Below are 24,152 nucleotides of genomic sequence, written 5' to 3'. Positions count from 1 at the left end.
CCTGTTGGAATTAATAAAAACACATTCATAACGTATAAAAATAAAGAAAACTTAGAGAATGATCGAAAAATAAAATCTGAAGTTTTTGATTGGGATTCTAGACACCCAAAAAGTCTTGCAGAAATGTGTGTAGAAAAATTAAGCTTAAATTGGATGGGTAAGTCATATAAAAATAACTCTTATAAATATGAATTACGAAAGTTTACTCAATAATACTTTCAAGGTGAACCTAAATTAGAGGATCTTGTTGCTAAGGACAGAGAATACTTTTTGCAAATATTGGATACAAATACACCACTACAAATTCTAGTTGATAACATTCAAAATGATATTTTTTGGAAAAAATGCTACGTCTCTAAATGGTCTGATATCCCAATAGAAATAAATGATAAATCTTGGATTACTATTTTTATGGAGCGCCATTATGCGGACTTTTTGGAACATTTGAATCCGAGACACTACGATCCAGAAAAAGTAATTATGCTTAATTCAAGTTTTTACAAAGTTTTTTTTTATGGTTTTATTTAACTCCGATTCAAAACATTATACAGGTCCGCAATTTAGTAAAACTATGTGGTCCATTCATACAAACCTTATCAATACGAAGTTTAGTCCCTTCAGATTTAAATGATCAGCGAAACACATCTCCAGAAATGGCTGGTTTAATATCTGGCCAAAGACAAGATATGAGTAAAATAAATAATAAAACGATGGAAACTATGCCAAGAGGTACATATGAACATTTTTTCTATATCGTATTAAAAGTACTTAAATATTTTTATAACATATTTTTTCAGATCATATATCTTTGCATGCAGCTTTAAGCAGCTTAACTCATTTATCAGAATTACATATAACGTTTCAACAACGTTTTGTTGGTATTCAATATAGAAAAGACCAATTTCAGTTCACTATTAATGATGCAAAAAACTTAGCTCGTGGTTTGGAAAAGTGCACTCAACTGAAAATTCTAAGGTTTATACGCTACATCACGTATAGAACTAAGTTGTGCTATTTGGTTATAACCGCAATGTTTTTATTATAATGTATATGTTCCTTATTTTTAGAATTACGCGAAGTAATATGAATTGTCAAAAACTTAAGTACATACTTCGGGGATTATTAGATAACCAAAATATTGACACCTTAGATTTTAGCCACTGCAAAATTGCTGATGACGGGGCATCTTCCATCGCAAAATCCATATCAAAAAGGGACAAAATTCGAAGTTTGATTCTTGCTGATAACATTTTCGGTACATAATATATATATATATATATAAATACCCATAGCATTTCTTTACTTTCATCTCAAATTATTAATTATGATATTTATATTAGGTCCTGTAGGAATTGAATATATATCACAAGTTCTGAACCATACAAGCTGTGGACTACGGACATTAGACTTAAGACTAAATAATAAACTTGGATCTGAAGGAATAGCTCAATTAGCTGTTGCTATAGCAAGAGGGTGTAATCTGACTTCGTAAGTATGATTTTATTTAGGTATAATGAGTATCGTATCCTTAGAAATATGTATTAGAGTCGGAAATAAAAACAACACTTTCTTCCAGATTAAATATTTCAGGTTGTGGTATAAAACCTCATGCATTATTAAAACCACCAGCTGGTGTATGGTCTGCTATAAATGCTGATAATCCACCAACATGTGGAGACCTACTCGCTAGAGCAATCGGCTTAGTGAAAACGCCCTTGAGATCCTTAGATATAAGCATTAATAACATTGGGACGGTGTGTATAATGTATTTATATATATTTAATAAAAAATAACGTATGTGATAAAAAAAAATCTTTCTTTCAAAACTGCCGTGTAATTAATAGTTATTATTTTTAAGTGTGATTTATATGATTTGTACCTGAACTCTTTTAGCCCAGTGATAACGCCTTATCAAATGCAATTTGTTTGAGTTACCTAGTTGACATTAACTTAAAGAGATCCGGAATGGGATCTATGGCTATGGCTATTGCTGAATCAGCAGCCGCAGCTCAAAGATTGCGGAGAGAAGCAGAGAAAGGAATCCGTTTCAGGCGAAGTGCTGGACGTCTAGTTCAGGCTCGGAGAGTTGTTAAAGGAATGAATATAGGTATTGGATTCGATGTCTACTACTCTATTCTTACATTCAGTATTTTTTGTCCTGTGTTTTTTATTATTTTCTCAATGGTAATAACAAAATATGCGTAAAATTTTTTTGAATTCTGTTTTGTATTATTGTTGAGTTTAGTTTATTAAAAAGGTTCTTTTTATTCATGTAATTATAAAAATAGATGCTGACCCATTACTACTAGCTCAACAGTTGTCTGCTCGGCCCTCTATAGTATCCGTTGCTTCAGAGGAAGGAGTTTTTAATATTCAAACTCAACCTCTTTCAACAGATTTTAGTTTTGTACCTTCACAAAAAGTAAGATATTTTAAATATTATCATAATTCCATAATTTTGTCTTTATTTTCATAACACTAAATTAAATATTTTTTTAGAGCCCTCGACGATCATCGCGTGAATCATCGGTTACTGGTTTATCGACATCAAGAAGATCTAGTCATCACATTATTTTTGAACCGGCACAAGTGATGCAAAATACAGTTTAAACTTAGTTTCGTTTTTTCCTTCATAAAACATTAATGAAAAACATTTTATCTTTAAAGGAAGTTCTTCGAGCAACTTTGGTGCGGCGAAAATCTGATGGCTCACTTTTACAACCCAGGGCAGAACATTCGGAACGTCATATTAAAATTTTTGTATCAAATGAAAATAACGGTGGTTTGTAATTTAATGGATTTATTTTCTAAATAAATGATCTAAAATAAATCTCTTTATTCAATTTGACCTTATCACAGTGAGGAATATTAGAAGATATAGCAACACATATTTTTACGTCAATAAATAAAATGTAAATTTAATTATGTTATAATAATATAATTCTCTGTAGTATTTATAGTCAATATTGATTATTAATAATCACTTCTTTCTTCTTGATCGACTGTCATTACCTGTTAGATCATTTGTTAATATACTATTATTATTTCATTTAAATGTCATTACCTTGCTAATTAACTCTTTGTAATTTTTATGTCATTTAATAAATACCTAATTAATTTACTTTTATCCCTAGGAGGCAAAGATCCTTACAATTAGGTATATGTAAAATGTATGACAGCATTTCATTCTAAAGTTGTTAAGCACAAGGCACTGGCCGTCAAACTTGAAACTAGTTTATCTGTCAGTCTACTACCGTCTGTCACGCAGTTGTTTCGTCTCTGTTATCTGTGGTATGTTCAGTCAGCCATGTTTAGTGTTTGAAATGGTGGTGCCTCTAAATCTTTGGTGATTAAAAAATATATATAAGTGGATATATTATTGTTATTATATTACTAACAACAGTGCCTGTGAATTTTCAATGCATTTTGTGAAAAGTGAGTGATATAAGGCTATAAAAATGAATTGGGGTATCGAGCTTTGGGTAAGTCTGGCTACATTCTGTAACTTAACAACTAAATTAGTCAGTTTGTAAGTTTTACAATTTTCAATCATGATCGTTCCAACGGTTTCAATTTAAATAAAATATAAAAAGTCTCACAAACACGATTTGTTATTCAGATTTTTCTCACTACATTTCTACATTCCAAAACATACTCGATAGAAAGTGGTATTTTCTTTACGACTACATACTCATAAGTTATAAATGATGTATATCTCGGTGCACATTCTTCTTATTTCTTACACGTCTCTATATTCAAATAGTTATATAATTTATGCAACCGAATACACTGTACTGAATTTATAAAAATATAGATTGAATAAATTATTTTTAGAAATAAGTATATTTACAGTAGTAAATATTGTGATATTTACAACAATGTTGTATTTTATTTAGTTGAAAATAACGAAATTTATACAGTTTTATCCAGTATTTATCTGAATTCAAACATATTTTTTTGCTTGTTATAAGAAAATAATAAAGAAAAGACAAATGTGGTGAGTGGTATAGTAAAATATCTAGATATAGTAATAGATATTAAATAGAGATTTAAATTATATTATAATAGAGATTAAAAACTATTCTGTATTTTCTGTAAAGTTTTTGTTTTTGTATATCTGCCTAAAAATTTATTATGAGAAGTCTAATCTTACTAGTTGTAATTAAAGCGAAAACTTAAATAACTTACTTAAAAAACTACAAATAAATATTGAGTTTCATTATTGATGGTGTTGGAGGTAACATACATCTGCATTTTAGAGATCTGTAGTAAAAAATAGAGTAAAAAATAGACTTCATACAATCAAAGCTACAGACAGAAACAATTTAAAAGTAATAAATGTTGTTAAAACTTATATAAATGACTTACAGTGCAAATTAATTTTCTAATGTTGTATAATATTTGCTTTGCTTTAATTTGCTAAATAATAAAAACATATACAGTACTATATGTCATATAGTGTTAGCGTTACATATCACTAATGACACTAATATTCTTTTTATAAGTTTAAATTGGTAGTTTCTCTGTCATATTATAGGTCTTGGTCAGAATATATTTGTACGTGCCAGTTATTTTCAAGAAAAAATAAAATTATAAAGAATTTTTATTTTTTGAAAAACATGTTCATTTTTTAAAATAGCGCTCTACTAATTTCTCGGAAAGTCTATTTACATTGTTCCAATTAAAAGCTTGGGTTTAGAATTTGACAGCATCAGGTCATTGCCCCTTACACAGATGAGCTGTTTATATAAAGCTAAACAGAATTTGAAGTGTTGCATTCACACTGTATGTAGACTGTGAGTGGTCAGTTGGCAAGATGCAAGGCCGATTGCTACGGCCGGTCCGCATTCCTCACTCTACTTACTAGAACAGTTGTGAAATGAGCCTATCTGTTACCTACATGCCGTTAAATACGTACAACATATTATTATCGCGTATGAAATATATACCAGTTATATTTTTTTCTTAAGACGTGTCTCAGTTCGTTGTTCACGTGCGGTTTAACAATCTATCCATGCTAAAGATGACGTAATGGTACGAGTGGTCCATTTGTTAATATAAGCACTATTATTGTACTCACAAGAGTGTTGACCTAACATCGTGTGGCAAATAAGATGTGATAACATTTATCCTTGTAGCTCTCGTTTCTCCTAAAAATGTTTTGCTAACAATATAATTTAAAGCAGGTGTCACACAATCAAATTATCTTACGCCGTCCGTGAACTACATCGCCGAGTGTTTTGTAACAGCGACCTTAAAACTTGTTATAGTTTGACAGTCTGTTGTGATCTTAATACATTCAATGAATTTTGTCAATTGATATAGTAAAAAAGGTTATCGAGTCTGGAGTACAGTTAGGCTGGAATTAAAAAAAAATCGCCTACTTAATAATGTTACGTGTTGCTTGTTCTCTTTGTGTAACTCCTATTTACAAATTTTATGTATTTTTATTTAGTAATCCAAAAACAAGAATCAAAAGCAAATTTTCTATGATTTTTAAAAAAATTTAACAAACAAAAACCCTAAAACATATCTCGATTTTTGATGTTTTATATTTACGGTACAACAGAGAAATAGATAAAAATATTATTTAAAACTCCGTACTTTTTATATTGGGTTAAAGTTTGTTTTGATATGCAATTGGCTTAAATAAAACATTTTGAATCTCGTTGTTGGACTTTAAAACTGTCGTATTTACTGTAAAGTTAGAAGTTAAACGCTCGTATACATTTACATTAACAACACAACCCCACTCTTTGTTCGTTTAAGTTGCAGTCGGATAAAAAATTGGAAATCATGCGTTTTGTAAAACTTTATTTGATTCTCAAATCTTACTATGGTTACTAATGAACAACGCAAACTTTTACTATACGGTCACCTACAATACCCTTGTTATGTATGTCTGTTTAAAAATCGGTCAATAAACAGTATATTTTTTTACGTCACTTCTATAAGTCAAAACTCTTTGATGTTTCAGATAAAGAACATCATTTTGTTGTATTTTGATATTACGAGGAGTTAAAATGTACACTATTGTCATAAGTAATACAATAAGACCTTTTATTATATATTAATTGAAAATACGCATTAGTCATGGTACAATCATATTGTGTTTGTTAATTGAATACAATACTTAAAAGATTTTGAAGTGCCGTTACTCCCAAAAACTTTCTCAGGTTGTGTACATGTGCACTTCACTACTACGAGGTTTTATAAAGATACTGAATTTTATTTAATAAAAATCATAAAAAAACTGTATTCTTTCGAGTATCTTCAGTTTTGTGAAATGAAAAACTTTAAGAAAATGTATAAAAATGTTATTGTATTATTATTTGATGCTGAGAATTACTTCCGCATAAACTCACTATATTAATATATAAAAAGTTATAAGCAATTTCGTTGGAAAGTTTTAGTTTATTGTCATGTGTGTATATTTTGTTTATTTATGTTACATTCAGACATGGCGGTTTCATAACTTCCTAGTTTTAAGTTGGTTTAATAATATAATGAAAGGATCAACATATATTGTTTGTACAATACATATAGTGAGCACGACCTATTAGATCTGTCTAGAATCTAATACCACACGCGTCTGCGAATTGTGACACCAATAAAGTGGGTATGTTAATATAATATAGAACTTTTTTTGATCACAGCCATATGCCATGTCGTTATTCAGCCCACGTCGCGAAATAGTTTAGCGTTTTAAAAAAGCATGAAACCCGTTATGGCTTTGTATTATATATAAAACAATGATGTCATTGTTGAAGATTATTTTATATTTATTCCTGATAAACAAAATCGTATCACGTTTTTCATTTAAAATAACATTCTATGAACAGAGAAACAATATCCCTGACCGCAACAACCAGATCGATTTCTTAACCTAGCAATTTATTATCTCTGTTGATTTTTTGTGGGCATCACTTTTTGTTTACTGAAATTTGAAATCAATCCTTGAGTTTCTAAAAAACGGATCTTTATAAAAAAAATAGGCGCAGTTAAAGTCTTCACTTAATTAGGTTATTATGTGAGATTGGATTACTTTAGGTGTGACCTTTGCCATGGCCATGTCTACAAATCAAATAGACTCCGCGCCCTAAGCTATAAAAACAAAGACCTAAAATTTGTTTAGGTCATGGGAAACTTATTTCTCTTTTAAATCGGTTTGTTATAATAAACAAAAAGCGCTTTTTTCAGCGCCTTGTCTTAATTGTTGTCTGATATAGATTTAAATATATTTGTATTTTTTTTTTGTAGAATGCTTTGATTGTGAGTTCCTTTTTACATTTTTGAATATTTTTTCGAGTGTTGGCGTTTATCCAACACGAGGTGGTATTATTTGCAATACGAGCGAGCAACACATTTGGCGAGTGGCAGGTCCATTCGCGGACTCCAGCGAGTAACCGGTTTGACCAGAATACACAGGGCAGTACAAAATAAGATGGCGTCGGATATATATTAAAAACAGGCGATACTGACTCGACATATCGTTGATATAAGGTTGCAAATAACGCTATATTTTATAAAGCTTAAACATTAACAAGGCGTATGGTTGGGTTATTTTCGAGAATCCCTAAACGCTTGTTTAAAGCAAGCTGCTCGCCGTCCGCCACCGTCCTACACCATCCTACGCACTCAGTCCAGCGTTCGCTATCACAATTTGTGAAACCTTATTTTAATAAATTTCTTATATTATTATTAAAACTAACTAAAGTGAAATAATCAACATCTAATTAGAGTTGTTCCATAAGTTCCTGCATTAGTAAATTATCATTACACGTAATACGCTCTATATCTTGATTATGATATTATATTTGTTGCAGTTTAATAGCAATGAAAATAAATAAATTAATACACGAGTTATCGCTACTGCGTAAACCAATATATGTAGATAATGTGCGATTACCTTTCAAAGTGTTTAATTGTAAAAAAGTCATACAGAAAATACTGAATATAGCACTAATTTCTATGTTAAAACTGGCCATGTTAAATCTCGTAAATAGAACGAAAAAAAAATCTTTTACGAGATTTTAGTGGGGAAAAGCAAAGTTAAAAAGGCAACACGAGCACTTATCTTACGGTTTGTGGATTTACCGGAAAATGTTGTTGGTTTTCAAAGTTTGTTTTATGCATATATCCTGAAAATTATATATAATATGTGAATTTTAGCAGGTTTTTTTTTGCAAAACGTATTTATGCGGTTACGGGTGAGAACAAAATGAAAATTAAATACATTCATAAGCTCGTTAAATGAAAGCAAATAAAATTTATATTGCTTCATAACGTCAGCTTTACCGTAGAGCCCTATACTAGACATAAAATTCCTACAGCATATTTCACATATATCTTATAAAAAGTAGTAATTCTAGAAGTACATGTAGGTTTTGTTCAGTAATTAAACATTTCTTTGCTCTAAAACATTGTATCCATCTTGTGCCAGTTATTAATTTCATACTTTTCTTGGCGGTTCAAAACAGGAAGTCTTAAATGACACAAGCCCACAAGATAATTATATAATTTATTGGTATGTGCTATGAAGTACCTGGGTTTATGTTACAATTTTACTCCAATTACTGCCAGAGAACGGCTTTTGCGGTAAAAGTATAATTTGCCTCTGCTATTACATTTTTCAGTCATTGCATTCAGCTTTTACGCTATGGAAAGCATTATAATTCAGACCGAAGCTTTCAGATTTGGGTCAAATATAAAAAAAAGAAGTTTGTAAGGAAGTTACATTAATAAGTTTTACTATCCGTTCGTAAATCTGTCGATGCGTCTATGTAAATGTTCCAAGTTGCACCGCTTATGGCCGGCGATATAGTAGGTAGTGTTATCGTTACAGTTTAAAATTAAATTTGGTTATTGGGTGTGCTTTATGTTACTATTACACTGAGTTGTTTATGTGTATACACGGCCCGTTACTTCCATTTGGCACGTGTCTGCCTGAAGGCGGAAGTGAACTATTCCTTGCTTATTTTATTTGAAATTTGTATGTTTACATTAATTTGAACGTGATGCATGATCAAGTTCGAGGTCATTCACTTCTCTCTAAAAGATTTCATTTTTGTATGGTATTATTGTACTCGGGATCAATGTTCTATATAAGTTTGTCAGTAATTTAGGTGTAATGATATACACAGAACGGCTTCGGACGTATGACATATATAATAATAGCGAACAACAAAACCATATAAGTAACCACAAATATGTCAAGCTTATTAACCTTCACTTAAAATGGTTTTAATGATAAATCAAATCAATATTAAATAAACACGAATGTATCGAGCGTAATGCTTGGTAGCTTGGTGAGGTTTTCCTCGTAATTTGCAAACATATCATAATAGTGCTGAAAACGGACTAATTATGGAGCAGTGGCTTGTCCTTGGTTATTTCTGCACTATCGCAATTTTTGATCCGTCATAAAAATTTCGGTAAACAAATGCAGACTTGTTTTTCCGTTTCAATGATAACGTGAATGGAAACATTCCGTATTGCACTACGTAGACATAACTGTTAAGGTCATTCCTATAGTTACAATCAGCCTAGAATGTTATTTCGATTGATCTTATATATTATCTTTTATTAAATACTCGATATCAAACCACGTCTCCCAACATATTATCTTTTGGTGATCGTGAGAATATTCTTTTTCTATTTGATAAAAGCAGTGTGAGATAAATGATTAAGATTTTATTATCTTTATCAGTTAATATCAACGAGAAACGCACACTCGATTTATTATATATTTAATCATACAGACAGATAGAAGATTGTCTTTATAAAATGTTATCTGTACAATTAATACAAATCTTCACGTTTAATTTAAATTTCTAACTGACGTCTATAATTGCGTACGTCAAGTTATTCAAAGGTTCGTCGTATTTCAATTCGGAATATTGTTCGACCTTTGACTTACTGTCGGCGACCGTTGCGGCTATCCATTTGATATTTTTACAACGGATTTCAAAAATATATATAAAACAGGAATATTTATATCACATTTAGAGTTACGAGTTGACTTTCAAGCTTTATCTTACTGGGTCATTGGACTATTTTTTGGCATTCGTATAAAAACAACAACCGTCTCTTCCTATAGCGATATATTTATTTATTCCTTAAATCAAAATAATCCATGTTGGTAATTCCTTTAAAAAAAAATTATAAACCAGCAAAATGTATTGTACCGTAATGATACAGCGTTACTCATCCGATGTATGTCATTGTATTGAATGGATATGCAAGTATAGAATTATTCAAATTTTGGCTTTGAGGTTGATTCAATAATAGCGTATGAAGCGAAAGTGTCAGCGTGAGTTGCACGACCGGCCGTACAGTATAAGTGGGTGATGAGACGCTCCACTCTTCAGAACAGCTTTCCATTACACCACACAGCGATATTTTCATGTGTTCGGCCTTGATATTAAGCCAGATTACCTACATAATAGTCACGCACGAATAGCTTAACTTTAATATCACCTTACTTGACAAAGTTTTAATCTCTTGTTTGACTTCTAGAAATGTTTTACTGTATTAGTAATGCTTGTATAATGAGTAATTTTTCGTACATGCATTACTTCCGTGTGATTTCGTTAGCTAAATATGTTGCAAATCAAATTAACGAATGTATTGCGCACAGCTGTTTATCGAAAATACCTTGTCAAGGTTTTAACTTGAAAGTTGTTCGGAATGTCTTCTCTAGCATTTTGTACCCGTATCGTTAATGTTTCGTGTTTTTAATGTGAGAAACATTATCGTGCTCGTTGTGATTGCATCCGCCATTTTTGGCACTTCACTCCCCCTGAAATAACGCTCAAATAAAAATGAGAAGTTTTCCCCTCGTCCGTTTTTACTAGCATTGTATGCGTCACCTGTTAACAAAACAAGTGCATGTGCTTCGTTTTGTGATTCATAGTATGAATGGATCGAGGAACTCTTGATTTAGGAACGTTACACTTGAATTAACGCCAGTCGCCTATTTAGAATAGTGCTGTCTAAATAGATAATTTTCAAAATTTTGTTTATGAAGTTTTATGTTCATTATTATATATACTATTGCGTGTTTTGTATTTATATAATTGAACGTGTTTCCAAAATGGCATAACAATGATCACACGTCATGTCTCCTTCCAGACGTTCATAGCATCACGTAGTATGATTGATTCGTGACAAAATTCATGATACAAAGAACTCGATACGAAATTGGATGTCGATTTTTCGGAAATTAGTATCATACATTATTAAGGTGCTTTGTACTGGAAGCATTCGAACCTCGATGCCTTATTCCAACTTGTAGGATTAATTTAATGACATCGTATAAACCAGCCATATTAAAATATCTCATATTTATGATTTACAATCTCAATAATGAGTTTTGAATACTGTCTTGTCCGATTTATTTTTAGTGGCCGTATATTAAAAGTTATGTGCAATGTTTATATAAATAAATTTAAGATTAGTATAAATAAATGTAAGGATAATAATTAATAAATTTAAGGAATTAGACGATATTTCTTTTCGATTCAGCTCAGGTTTTCTTTCATCTTAGTAAAGTTATCTTGCTTGTCCGTTTGTAAATAAATTTAAACAGGTATTTTTCTGAAACGGAATTGTTTACTCGTGTATGTCAGTAACTGGAGTTTGGGATGCTGTATTTAGTCTCAGGTGGTTGTCCGTGTGTGGGTTAATGCACTCGTGATCATCAATTTCACCGATCTTCTTTTACATCTGTTGCAAGATATATAAATCGTTGAGGATGCCTTAATAAACGACGACGTGTTCAATAACTCCTTTAAATATTTATAAACACTAAAGTTCCGCTTTGAAAAGAAACCATTTGTGTAACTTTTTATTTAAGTGTAATATTTTTTTTTATTGGTGTTCTGTTCTAGACTCTTCAATATAACCAACGCTTCTTTTTACGTTCGGTCATTATAATTTTAAGTGGCTCTAGGAACCGAAATAGCAAAGTGGATTTTCAGTTCGGCATACCGATTACGTCATAATGTTTATTAATCTGTAACAGTTACGCTCGTGGCCTATTAATTGTAAATTTTCCAGTTTAACAATAGTGTTTATGGCTAATGTTACAATAATATCGATATTTATATACAAATACATAAACTCATAATTTGACAAGAAGCAGTTTCATCAGCCACATGTATATTATAAATGTAAATTATAAGGAAAATGTATATTATAAATGCAAATGTATATTATAAATGCATTAAATAAAAAACAATGCCATAAAGAAACAGTAAAGGTTTTACTTTGAATGGTTCCATATAGAGTTAAATAAATTTAGCTAAGTAGGAGCTATCAGGAGTTTAGATTTACACCTGCAGGGGTCTTCGACGACCGGTTACACTACTGTGACCACTCAGCTGTAAAATTATACGCATCTGCTGCTCATTTCTATTGTTCTACCGTCTACCGTCCACGGCCATGAATGAACGTTTAAAACGTGTTCTGGAAGTTCCACATTATACTATCTTAATTTCAATATGCCAGTGTCTTTTTGCAATACCGTTTTACGTATTAATAGCTCTTATATTATACATTGTTTTAGAGGAAATAAATAAGCGTTATCATCGGTCTTATAAAACACTTTATGCTATTAAACGAACGATCGCTATAAAATTATTTACGTTTACAAGCATACGTAGTTTCGTTCCAGACTTTTATTAACCGTTGTCAGGAATACTTATTAAAGAATATATAATAAGTATTCAATGAAACGCTTTGAGTCATCTGAGTTAAGGTCGTGTATGTTCGACCAAAGGGTTAATGTGGCTACACTGTTAGCATCGGGAAGTATAGAACAGTGGGCTCTTGTAATCACCGTGGCGCCCGTCTGCCGCCTCGGCCAGAGCTGCCAAATGTCCATACAAAACTAACTACAAGTAATCTATACATATCAACATAAAAATACGTTTATTGCATATCATTTTGTCTCAATAGGCCGTACATTTCCATCCATCAGCTTTGACCGTTATTCACGTCATTTTTATAGTTTTATTATATTGTAGAGCGCAAAATTAGCCCCAACTAATACAACAGACGGTATCACTGTTGTGTAACATCGTATGAAATTGTTAATTTCAATACACGTATAACTAATCCAAAACTTTCAAACTATCGATGTAACCAATAAATACGTACTGTTATTCCGAATGTGTTGCCTTGAGATCGTGATTGAATTTTGTTCGTGTATTGAATTCGTTACTAAAATTGTACCCATGTACATTATCATTCCACCGTTTTGATGCCAGACTCGTTTTTTTTTATGTTCAGCTATTCGGTTTCGTTTTCAATAATGCATACAATATTTAGACTAATTGAAACAAAAGAGAAATTTAATGTCAATTAAACTTGCAATAAGATAACGACTCCAGACGTCATATATCAAATGACTTATGGCTACTTAATGCCAGCAGCGACCTGTTATGATTAATTTAATTAGGTACACATTTATGATGTGATATTCTCGAAATCGTTTTATGCGTTTACTTTCCAACGGAGTGCTTACATTTTTCCACGAGAAAGCGGAAACGTGCACGTCTCAACAATAGCTCGGGGCTCGCGCTGAGCCACATTCTATGCTGCTATTGTATATTATTCTTAGAACCGCTTATAAGTGCCACTTGACGAGGTAAACTTCAGCTGATTCTCGTTTATTACAAATTTGCAGAATTATGTTCCTGTTCCAAATATACTTACTTTATTTAGTATGAGAGCTAAGAATACAAAATTTGCTACAAAATCGCCGATTCCCCCACGACAAAGTCTCAAGGGTAGATCCGGGGCTGCTAATGCAATCACAGACCCCTATGAAGGGTATTGAATAATGTTCTACTGATATTTAGGACATAATGATTCAAGCGAACCTTATACGTATTCAATATTGAATTATTATATTGAAACATTGGCATCACGTTAAACAGAACTGATGACAGGATACAAGCCCATTTGTAGTTACAATGGGCAGTGGAATGACAAAAAAAAGTTTTTATATACAGTATCCAGGTTCAACACAATACACCCGCGCCTTTCGTTTCTTCCCACGTAATAGGTCCTCGCATCAAAGGGGATATTCAACGAAGTGGTACCTCTTATAATGATACCATGTGAAAAGGGACTGAAATATTTACAAAAATATAGATACATGTATAAATGTATTTTGAAACACTGCTACTTTGTGTATAATTAATGGCGTGGCGAAAGAAATTGTCGTGAAGAAATTTAAATTCATTGACAAATATGGTGTGGTAGTTGGAGAGCACTTGATTGCTGTAGGTAGAATATTTATAGACCTGAGATATGGTTGTGGTATGTCGATAGAATTACTGATTTTAATTGGTGCACTCGAACTGGCGCAATGCAAAAGTCGTTCTGGCCTCTGGGTTCAACGTATCCATTTTGTATAAAAAAGTGCTCATTTTATAAATATATTTACACAAATAATAAATTTCCACTATACAAGTCTCGTTAATGACATCCAATCGTCTTTTTTGTCATCGACTCTGAGGATACGAAGTTACTTTCACAAGATTTCGCGTATTATAATGTTATTATACAAAACGTGTTCACTACAGGGGGTGGATATATTTTGTAGGAATTAAGAATATTAGTGTATGGCTTCCACGTGTTATGGACAAATAATTAGTAAAATGCTAAATATAATACATTTTAACTAATTTCCCAATAATACTGTATATTTACGTAAGTTCGCTTATAACTTCTTCATTGGACTTCCCTTTTTGTAAGAGTTTGTCGTTGAAAAATATAGATGCTATTGATAAAAGCCTCTGGAGCAATTGATTGGAAGACGCACTACTAAGTATTAAGTTGGGAATATTAATTTAAATCTTGACAGACTTCAATAATTATTTGAATATATAAAAAATCTGTGTTCCAGAAAATAGAAAATAGTTTTTTTTTTAAATGATACCTGCTTGTTTAATATGTTTTTAAAGTTTAATAAATACATCTATTCCGATGGTTCATTTAAATCTTTTAAGTAATACCTTTTTATTACCATTATCAGATAACGAAAGTGAAGCGTTTAATCTATATATTTTTATGTAAGTATATTATTCTGCAATATTTACGACACTTATTAAATAAATGTCAAAGCAATCAATCGATTTTTACGTAACCATCATAACTTTCGTATGGTTATCGTGTTTTACCTTACTTTCACAATCTACGTATAACGAATGTTCTGTGTTCCCAGTACGTGTTTTACATCGGCAACCTGAAGACTTTACGTTTCAAAGTATGTTAATATTTTTATATAATAACATGATTTATTGGAAAGAAAACTATAAAAAAATTTGTTTTGAAGAAGCAATCTTCTACTAAGCACACATTATGTGGATGGATACCCGTATCCATTTAATATGTAAATATTATTCTCGTTTGTCTTTTATAAATATTTTGTTTTTTTTTTGTCATATTAACATAATGTTACATAAGTCTTATGTATATTCCCATCGTTTCGTATTCATCGTTGGTCATTAAAAGTCTTATCGTATAGTTGCTTTCGCCGCTTTCCAATACTTTTACTTATTAAAAACGTCACTCCCCTGGTTGGTGGCCTCTCGAAATTCACGAAACCATCAGAACCATTAAGCAGGGGTGGAAATAATCCCTTTGTTTTTTCGATTTAGTTCTTTCATAAATCACATTGTCTCTGTAAAAATAGTACATGAAAAACGTCTATGAAACAATATATTTGTCGCGATGGTTGCTCTAATTTCATTTTTATTATTATATATCATTAGAAATGTGAACTAGTTACAATTAATATAACTTTTATACATTCTAATGTAAAACCAATAACGGTATCAATTTCTGAATGTATTTCATGTTTCTGCCTCGTCGGGGCGGTTGAGTCATAACCCAAACAAGGGTGTCCTCCACCCTCCACCCTCCGTCCGCCACCCCGTGACGTGGTGGGTCGTGACTCACGTGTTTATAGACCAGTCTGGGTCCAAATATTTACCATACGAGAGACTTGTGAGACACGAGCTCATGATCCTTGAACGTGACAATATTGAAGCAATAATGCTTTTATAGACGCGTTTGGCCTGATTATTATCATTCATTTTATTTGACACGGATTTTTTATTGCAGGATACACTTGATTCATCTGCTTAAAGGATATCTTTTTGGCAATATATACATATTATTTTAGGTATTTAAATAAAATGTAGATCACTGCGCAGTAACCGAATGATTTTTCTCATTAAGTGCAAATGAGATAAAACTTACATTAGTTTGTTAAAAAAAAAATATGTAGACTCGTTCGTTATTCTGTGTTTACTGTGTAGTAATGATGAAGTACATTTCGATAAATAACAATCGATTTCGTAATGTCAATGAACCTTCAGGAACTTTAATGTTTTGGGGACACGATAATAGTTTTGTTATAGTAATTTATATTTATCATACAACGTATGCTGTTAATTCGTGTCAATGTTGAGTTGCGTTGTTAATTTGTTAAACGATATAAAAAGAGCTGGTTATCAAACCGACTGCGTGGATATGTTTTCGTTTCTACGATGGCATTGTATGTTCGTTTGTAACTTTTACTATTTTTCAATGCAATAAAATTATTCTTATTTGTTAAAATTTTGTTAAGTTAACTCAATGTACGAACATGTCTTTAACTATTTTAATCATAAAATTGTACATCATACACAGTTATTTGTCTCGTTTACATTTCAATTAATTATAAACATTCTGTTTATTTATTATTTGGATATCTGCTGGATATTTTTTTGATTGAATTACATGATTACTGTACTTAAAAATTTTAAATCTTGAGTAAAAGTTGCTTATAATAATGTAATAAAATCAGTTAATAAAACATTTTATATATGAAATGTACTTTTAGTGAGTTGTGATTGTTGTAATGATTTATGCAAGCCAAGTACCGTTAACGGCTTTCGATCTCGCAATTAACATTCATCAGAAATAAGTTTTGGACGAACGTTACTTTATTACGAGTTTTCATAGTATACACAAACATCGACAGTTTGAATGTTTTTTTTTTTTAATAATTTGTTCATACTTACCCACACGCTAGCGGTTATAGACCATCTCTACATATTGGTTATTACTTTAACAGAATTTAAGTTTTTTAGACGGTAGTAATATATATATATGTGAATAATTTTAATTTAATTTAATTTGTATGTTACTCTTTCCGTACCTTTCAATTCAAAACCGGTTAGTAGTTATTACTCATTAGTGTGAAAGAGTAATAAATATACATTCATTTATATTTACTTGAATTTGTAGTAGTCCAGTTCGATCATTTGTAGTTTTTACTATGACTAACTAAATATTCACTTGAAACTAACTAAACACTTGATTATTTAATATTGTCGTTATTAAAAATTAAGAACTCGTCATGGTTTAATAGTGTAAACATTCTTTACAGAATTCAATTTTCTCATTATACGTAGACAAAATTTATAGACAAAAAATATTAATAAATTCAAATTTCATAAAATCAATAATATTTGAGATATTAACGTTCCGAATCACTTAAACAGTGGTAACTTTTATAAAACAAGCATGTTTTATCGCTTTTTAAATCAATTTCCGTGTTATTTTGTATCGTCTTATTTAAATTTTAATTAAATTAAAGTAAAATAAAGAAATGTATATAAAAGACACCAAGTTATAACCCTTCAAGATTACTCCTTGAGAACTTCGGAGTTGTTACGACATACACATTGCCATAATATATACGTTTTTTGTTGGCTTGGTTGGTTTTTAACTTAGGAAATTAATATTCTATAGAACATTTAATTGAAAAATCCCTTGACATGACCAGGATTGGAACCGTACCAGTTGTTTTGACAATTATTAATAAATTTTCCTTTAGCTGCATAACGGATAGTTTAATTTAAAAAAATTAACATTCAAAAACCTTTCAGACAGAAGTTGCGATCTCAGAAACAAAAAGGACGTGTTTCCATTGTGGTGTTATTATCAGAACAGTCAAATCTATTGTATGTATTATATTATACTGTCATTTGTTTGCACCGAACTACCTTTGGGAACAATGCGAACGTCATCAAGCTTACATTATGTAATTATAGATATCAAACAATGGACATGAGCCCTTACAATACTTTTCATATCTGTGTCGATGATAAATATATTTAATTTGAACGAAGACTAAAGCTTCAATTTTATTATTGTTAAAAGTATTCAAAGAAATGTTTACAAGTTATTGTGAATAAGTACAGGGTTCTGTTTCCAGGAAATATGAACAATATAGATATAGTATTGTTTTTGGTTTTAACAAATAAATGACGGATTTCCAGAAAGACGCATTGTCGTAATCCATAAGTCATTGTTAAAATATTACTAAACTAAAAACCTAGTATTCATAGTTAATATGTATTAAATTAAATAAATTGTATGATTCTATTCTAACGTGACAGTAAAATAGTATGTTGAATTGGTCTAACCCAGTTATCCGAGTTTAGGTCATTGAACGTACTTAATGACACCTCGGACATATTGTAATCTTATCACGGAATACATATAGCTATTGTATTTAGATAGAGTATGTATGAGTAACGATCGCTAATTATTAAATAAAAGGCGTTCCTCTAACATGAGTCAGTGTTGGAACTGATTGCACAGCGACCATGTTCCGGTGTGACTTGGATGTAGGTTCGTTCAAGACGTTACGGAAGTGAAGCTTGAACGCTGAACACCGTGTGAAAGGTTAGCTCCGTGTAAACAATGACGTCATTAATTCTGCTAACATATTTTTTTTACGACTCATAATCAATAGACTGTGAGAAAGGATCGCATACAACTGTTTGAAACTCGGCTGGGGGTTTGGTTTGTATAGAATTTTTGCATTCGTTGCAAACTTTATGTATGCGTACCCCAAGTTTGCGTCGTCGCACAGCGCACTGCATACGGAGCGTTACTAGTTTTTCATTCATAATTTTTTTCACATTATGGTATTATTTTAAAGTCTGTTATTGCACGTAAAACGGGAAACGATTCATATGTAATGTGATTATGCAAACTTGTGCTAAGCATACTACATAGGTTCCTCGTGTGTTGGATTTGTATTTATTTTACTATAAGACAATGCGCTCTAAGTCGTGATTCTGTTATGCATTCTGTATGTACGTATGTGATGTATGAAGCGACATTAAAGGTGCGAGCAAGTAAGATAATATAATGTTTTTTTTTGTTTCATTGCAGCTGTTCATCAAACAAGTGCATGATTATGATTAATGTATTATGATATAATTTAATGCCTGATAAATACACGTTTTAACGTATTCTCAGTACATGTAAATAGAATGATTAATACAACATTGACATTCAGGTGATACGCTAAGACACTGGCAAGGTCAACGTTTCTAATCACTGAAAACGCATTGTTAGATTATTGTATGAATTTAACAGAAGACTAGTGTTCATAAGACGGAACGATTCATTGATTAAGCGACAAATTTCATTATTATGAAATTAATTATCAGAGATTACGTTAATGATAAGCGTTTATTTAGTATAATAGGTAATACATTCACGGTTACCATCTGTTTTTTCTGTGACAAGTTCAATGTTGTAGCTTCAAGGTGAACCGAGGAACTAATTAAATTGATAATGAAATTTTAATTTAACATTCGGAACAACTGTGTAAATATTTATATATATACCTATATATATTTAATACATATCGATTGTGATACAATTTATTTTTAGTATGAAAAAAAAAAATACGTTTCGTTAAAATTCGAACCTATAATGTCCTTGAATTATAAGAATATTATTTTAAATTACTACTCGGAGATAAACTGACTGTGGAACTATTAAATAAAATATTATTGTGGTTATACTGATGTGTTATGTGTTGTGTACATATGTCGACAGTCGTCGAGGTCTCGTGTGTGACTTGAATGCTGATGGTACTGGTCATTTGTAAGTGCATTCCGATGGTAGCGCCGCTCATTTGGCATTTCGTACGCGCCAATGTAATAGTATTAGCTGTATTGTTCACATTCATATATATTATTAAATAGACATAATATTGCATCTACAAGTTATTGTTTTTTTTTAACCGTGATATAGACATATGTAACTTAATTATTATAGAAATATTTAGTATTTTAAGTATATCATTTCTGGTTGTGTCTGTTTGTTTAACTATGGGATAAAATTATTGTTATTTATATATATAAAATTAAATAATTAAATAAGAGGTCATGCATATCTCCGTTAAATTGCTAGACGTTTTCAGAATTACGAATGTCACGGTACGTTAATGAAGTCCCTATAGTCAGTGATGGCGGAGTGGGAACGGGGTGACTTAATGGCTCTCGGAATAGCATCAGGCATCAGCATTAATATTCAGCAAAGTTAAATGCACTTTTAGTCATACGCGTATCTTTTAGCGCCTTGTAGTATATAAGCAGTTGTCACCAATCCAGTTCCCCCACGTCCAGATCAACTATCTCAGTGGTAGATCCTACTGGAGGCCAACGAACTTATATAAAATACATGTCTTGGGCGTATATATATACTTTTTTTGTTGATCCTATGTATATAGAAAGTTTTCTTGCCATAAAAATGCAAACGTTTGTGATTTCGTATGTTTATCTATTTTTTTTGTAACTTAAATTATTATATATATCACACATAATATAGCAGATTAAAATGAAAATGTTTTATAAATTCGAAACGATGTTTTAGTTCAGTTATTATTTTCACTTTATATAACGAGCAATTTATACATATGTATTATGGAGAAAGTTTGTGTGTGTGTGCATTTATATTACGGTATCACACAAAGCTAACTATCCATCCAATAAAATTAAGTATATGTACTTAGTTACGTAGCTGGAATGCCGCGACCGAAACCGCTGATTAAATAAATATAGTATTACAAAAAAATTTGGAATGTCAGTAGAAACTTGTTCCGTACTGTGTTAGAATAGTACAAGTATAATAACAACCACAGGATATCGATACAAGAGTAACAGTTATTGAGAATATTTATAACTTCCAAGATGTTCGCCAGTCTTAATGAGAAGCGACAGTACGCTATAGATGCTGGCTGGACCTCTGTAATAGATTGACAATACTGTCACAGGATATCGTCAGTCAAACATACATACATAATACATATACTGCACGAGTTTATAGTTTTAAATTGCTAATGCAGTGTCATGTGAAAGTAACATATTTTAATGTTTATCAAAAATTTCTATATCTATTTGATAATATAATAATATTAGTTTGTATAACTAATGAATATAATAAGAAGAGTCTATCGACTTTATATCGTAACTATATTATTGAATGTCGGTGATCAAAGTATGTATATTAAATAAGGAAGCGATTAAAATTTTCAACATCATTTATCCGTTTAAGACGAGAGCGTTCAAGCAGTACTGATTAACAATATTTTTTTTAGTTTCATTCTCTCTTACTAGCACATAATTTTAAGCTCATAAAGAACATATAATTTTGACTTCACTTGTTACAGTACATAAATAAATAAGTCGTATGATCATACCGTTGTCAAAATAAATATTAGCCAGACAGTTATTCATACATGGCCTCAGTTAACGAGATTATTTTAGGATTCAACTCAGCATTTAAAGGGAGGGATATCCGACGGAGTTTCAATCGTGATTCACCCCGTATCCGATGTTATTTCTTTACAAAAGTTCTTTATTTTTTGTCGTTTCATTATATTTAACAAATACTAAGTATAAATTTAAATGTGACTATACATAAAGGATTTCTGGTAGACAAATGAAGGTAATATCACTTTAAATGAAACTATTTATTTTTTTGGATAAACTCTACGCGTGATTTATTTTTGTAAAAAACTACATACTCCCGACGATAATATTCCTGTAATTTTTCGGTCTTAATTCTTCGAAGTACTGTCGAGCTGTTTTGTATTGATGTTTATCCGATTGAAAATATAATATACGAAAACAGTTTAAATATATATATGTCTAAAGTTATTATAAGATGATCAAGTTTAGATTGGCTATCGTGTTAGATTTAGAAAGCGATTTGTCGTGACTTTGTCCGGAGCAGCTTCCCATTTATGACTTTAGTATCAACTCTATCTGTATGAACTACATATAAAAACTCTGTTTTCAATGTACTGTTGTAACTTGATGTGATGGAAGTGATTTTGTATCTTATTTCGATATCAGACGAGTTTTATGCTGTATTAGAAACAGTTTTAATTATGACTATGAAATCAATATTGCCATTTACACGTTAGCGAAACCAGTCGAAGTAATGGTTGTTGCTTAATTATGGCTGGGATATAATAGAATGTTATAAATACATGCTATATGTTGATATTTATTTAATACTAGTGATTAGAGGCTTTTTCGTCTGCGATTTTGAATGTCACTTGAAACAAAATAAGAAAAAGTACTTTTATGTAATTCTTGCCACCCCACATTTATGGCCTCTTTAAAATTTTGCAAGCTGTTTAGTAGGTTAGCTGAAGCCAGAAAATATTGCCAAACGACATTTTCTTTATACAAAAATATTCTTTATTTTTGCTCATAAATCTTATTCGTATTTACGAGATGTGTTTTTAAAAATAACTAAATAAGAATGGACTACTTTTCTTTTGAGGGTAATATTATAACTATTAAAGATTGATTTATGTGTACCATGCAAGTATAATATATGTTGCATTTATTACTCATGCCAATATTATGATACACATTGTATTGTAGGAAACGAAACGTTTATCAAATTTTGCGTCAGTTCCGGATGACCCGATATCAGTGTACAGCATCCTATAGTTTTATAACAAAACATATGTACTTATAATGTTTCTCTTTTGTTCACAGGATCAATATGATAACTTAGCCACCCATACTCATAAAGGTATCGAATTCTTAGATAAATATGGGAATTTTGTGAAGGAACGGTGTGCTATAGAGTTAGAATATGCTGGCAAATTAAGGTAAATACTACATCTTATATATATACATATGACACACACATTGTAAAAATCATTCTACTCTCGCCTTAACAATACGTATTATATAAATAAAATTAAATACATTCCAAATGTATTAGAAAATATATATAACTACGAATTTGTTATAAATATTTATATTATGTAAAAGTATACGAAAAGTATAATATTATTATTTGATGTCATTATAACTAATAGTACCAGTTCGATATGTTAATTTGTGGAATGTCCACTTTCACTGCACACATCGGATTGTTTAATCATTATATATATAAAAGTTGTTATATAATCTAAGTTATAAATTATTTATCATTTATACAATATATACATATATGTGTACTTTTTTATTTTTTTAAAAGGACTGTTTGTATTATGATTAAGTTAATCGTTAAAACAAAATTATCCTCAGTCCCCGACATTTCTATGCATATGTATTAAATTATATTTTAAACAATTTTTATAATGACAATAATAAAAATGTCTTCCAGGAGGCTTGTGAAGAGCTATCAACCAAAAAGAAAGGAAGAAGACGAATACGTGTAAGTAATGTCTTAGTATTGTTTTATTATATACTAGGTACCAGCCCCGGCTTCGCACGAGCACTTTAGAAAAAATATAAAATAGCCTATTTAATTTTGAGAATTACTAAACTTATATAATGATAACTTTCAAATGGTACGCCTGATTTAAATGATTTAAAAAGTAATTTATTTTGATAAGACTTAATGCCGTATTTATGTAAATAGCTTTCCAATAAACGCTTTAGGAATGCCGATTTTTATAAGTTGTAAGATTAGTAGTAGTATGTTATCCTTAAGGTATAGACATATGCCACCGCGGACTTTTCTGTAGACCTATATAAGATACACAATTCCACGATATATTATTTTGTTATACAATCTCAAAGGCTTTAGGCAGCGTTTTCGTTAAAAGCTCTCAGGCGGCTCATGTTTACCCGACATCTTCAACAAATATCGTGAATGTACACACAAGTAGATACAAAAACTAAACAAATTATAAACTAAAACCTTCCTCGAGAATCACGCTATCGAGTGGTGATAACTGTTTGATAATCGGTGCAGTAGTTTTTCCGTTTATCGCGAACAGACAGACGTGGCGAGGGACTTTGTTTTGTAAT

At 30.9% G+C, this 24,152-nt stretch overlaps 2 protein-coding genes across 3 annotated transcripts in view; both read left to right on the top strand.

Annotated features, from left to right (window-relative positions):
* Positions 1 to 1,074: 1,074 nt before the first annotated feature.
* Positions 1,075 to 3,157, top strand: LOC116767755 (uncharacterized). Its single transcript, XM_032658227.2, has 8 exons — positions 1,075 to 1,255; positions 1,341 to 1,488; positions 1,577 to 1,754; positions 1,894 to 2,107; positions 2,289 to 2,422; positions 2,500 to 2,589; positions 2,668 to 2,776; positions 3,135 to 3,157. Exons 1-8 carry the CDS (start codon positions 1,084 to 1,086, stop codon positions 3,155 to 3,157), a joined length of 1,068 nt encoding a protein of 355 aa, XP_032514118.2. The 5' UTR covers positions 1,075 to 1,083.
* Positions 3,158 to 3,245: 88 nt separating this feature from the next.
* LOC116779791 (formin-binding protein 1-like) overlaps positions 3,246 to 24,152 on the top strand; it is a 30,453-nt gene continuing 9,546 nt past the window's right edge. For both annotated transcript variants that reach the window (XM_032674268.2, XM_032674259.2), the window contains exons 1-3: positions 3,246 to 3,482; positions 22,884 to 22,999; positions 23,503 to 23,553. In XM_032674268.2, the coding sequence (XP_032530159.1) occupies positions 3,459 to 3,482; positions 22,884 to 22,999; positions 23,503 to 23,553 (191 nt within the window). In that variant the 5' untranslated portion in view covers positions 3,246 to 3,458. The remainder of the gene's footprint in view (positions 3,483 to 22,883; positions 23,000 to 23,502; positions 23,554 to 24,152) is intronic.

The sequence above is a fragment of the Danaus plexippus genome (genome assembly GCF_018135715.1).
Source record: "Danaus plexippus chromosome 3 unlocalized genomic scaffold, MEX_DaPlex mxdp_30, whole genome shotgun sequence".
Classification (NCBI taxonomy): Eukaryota; Metazoa; Arthropoda; class Insecta; order Lepidoptera; family Nymphalidae; genus Danaus; species Danaus plexippus.
The sequence above is the reverse complement of the archived record's forward strand: the minus strand, read 5'-3'. Positions and strand labels throughout refer to the sequence as shown.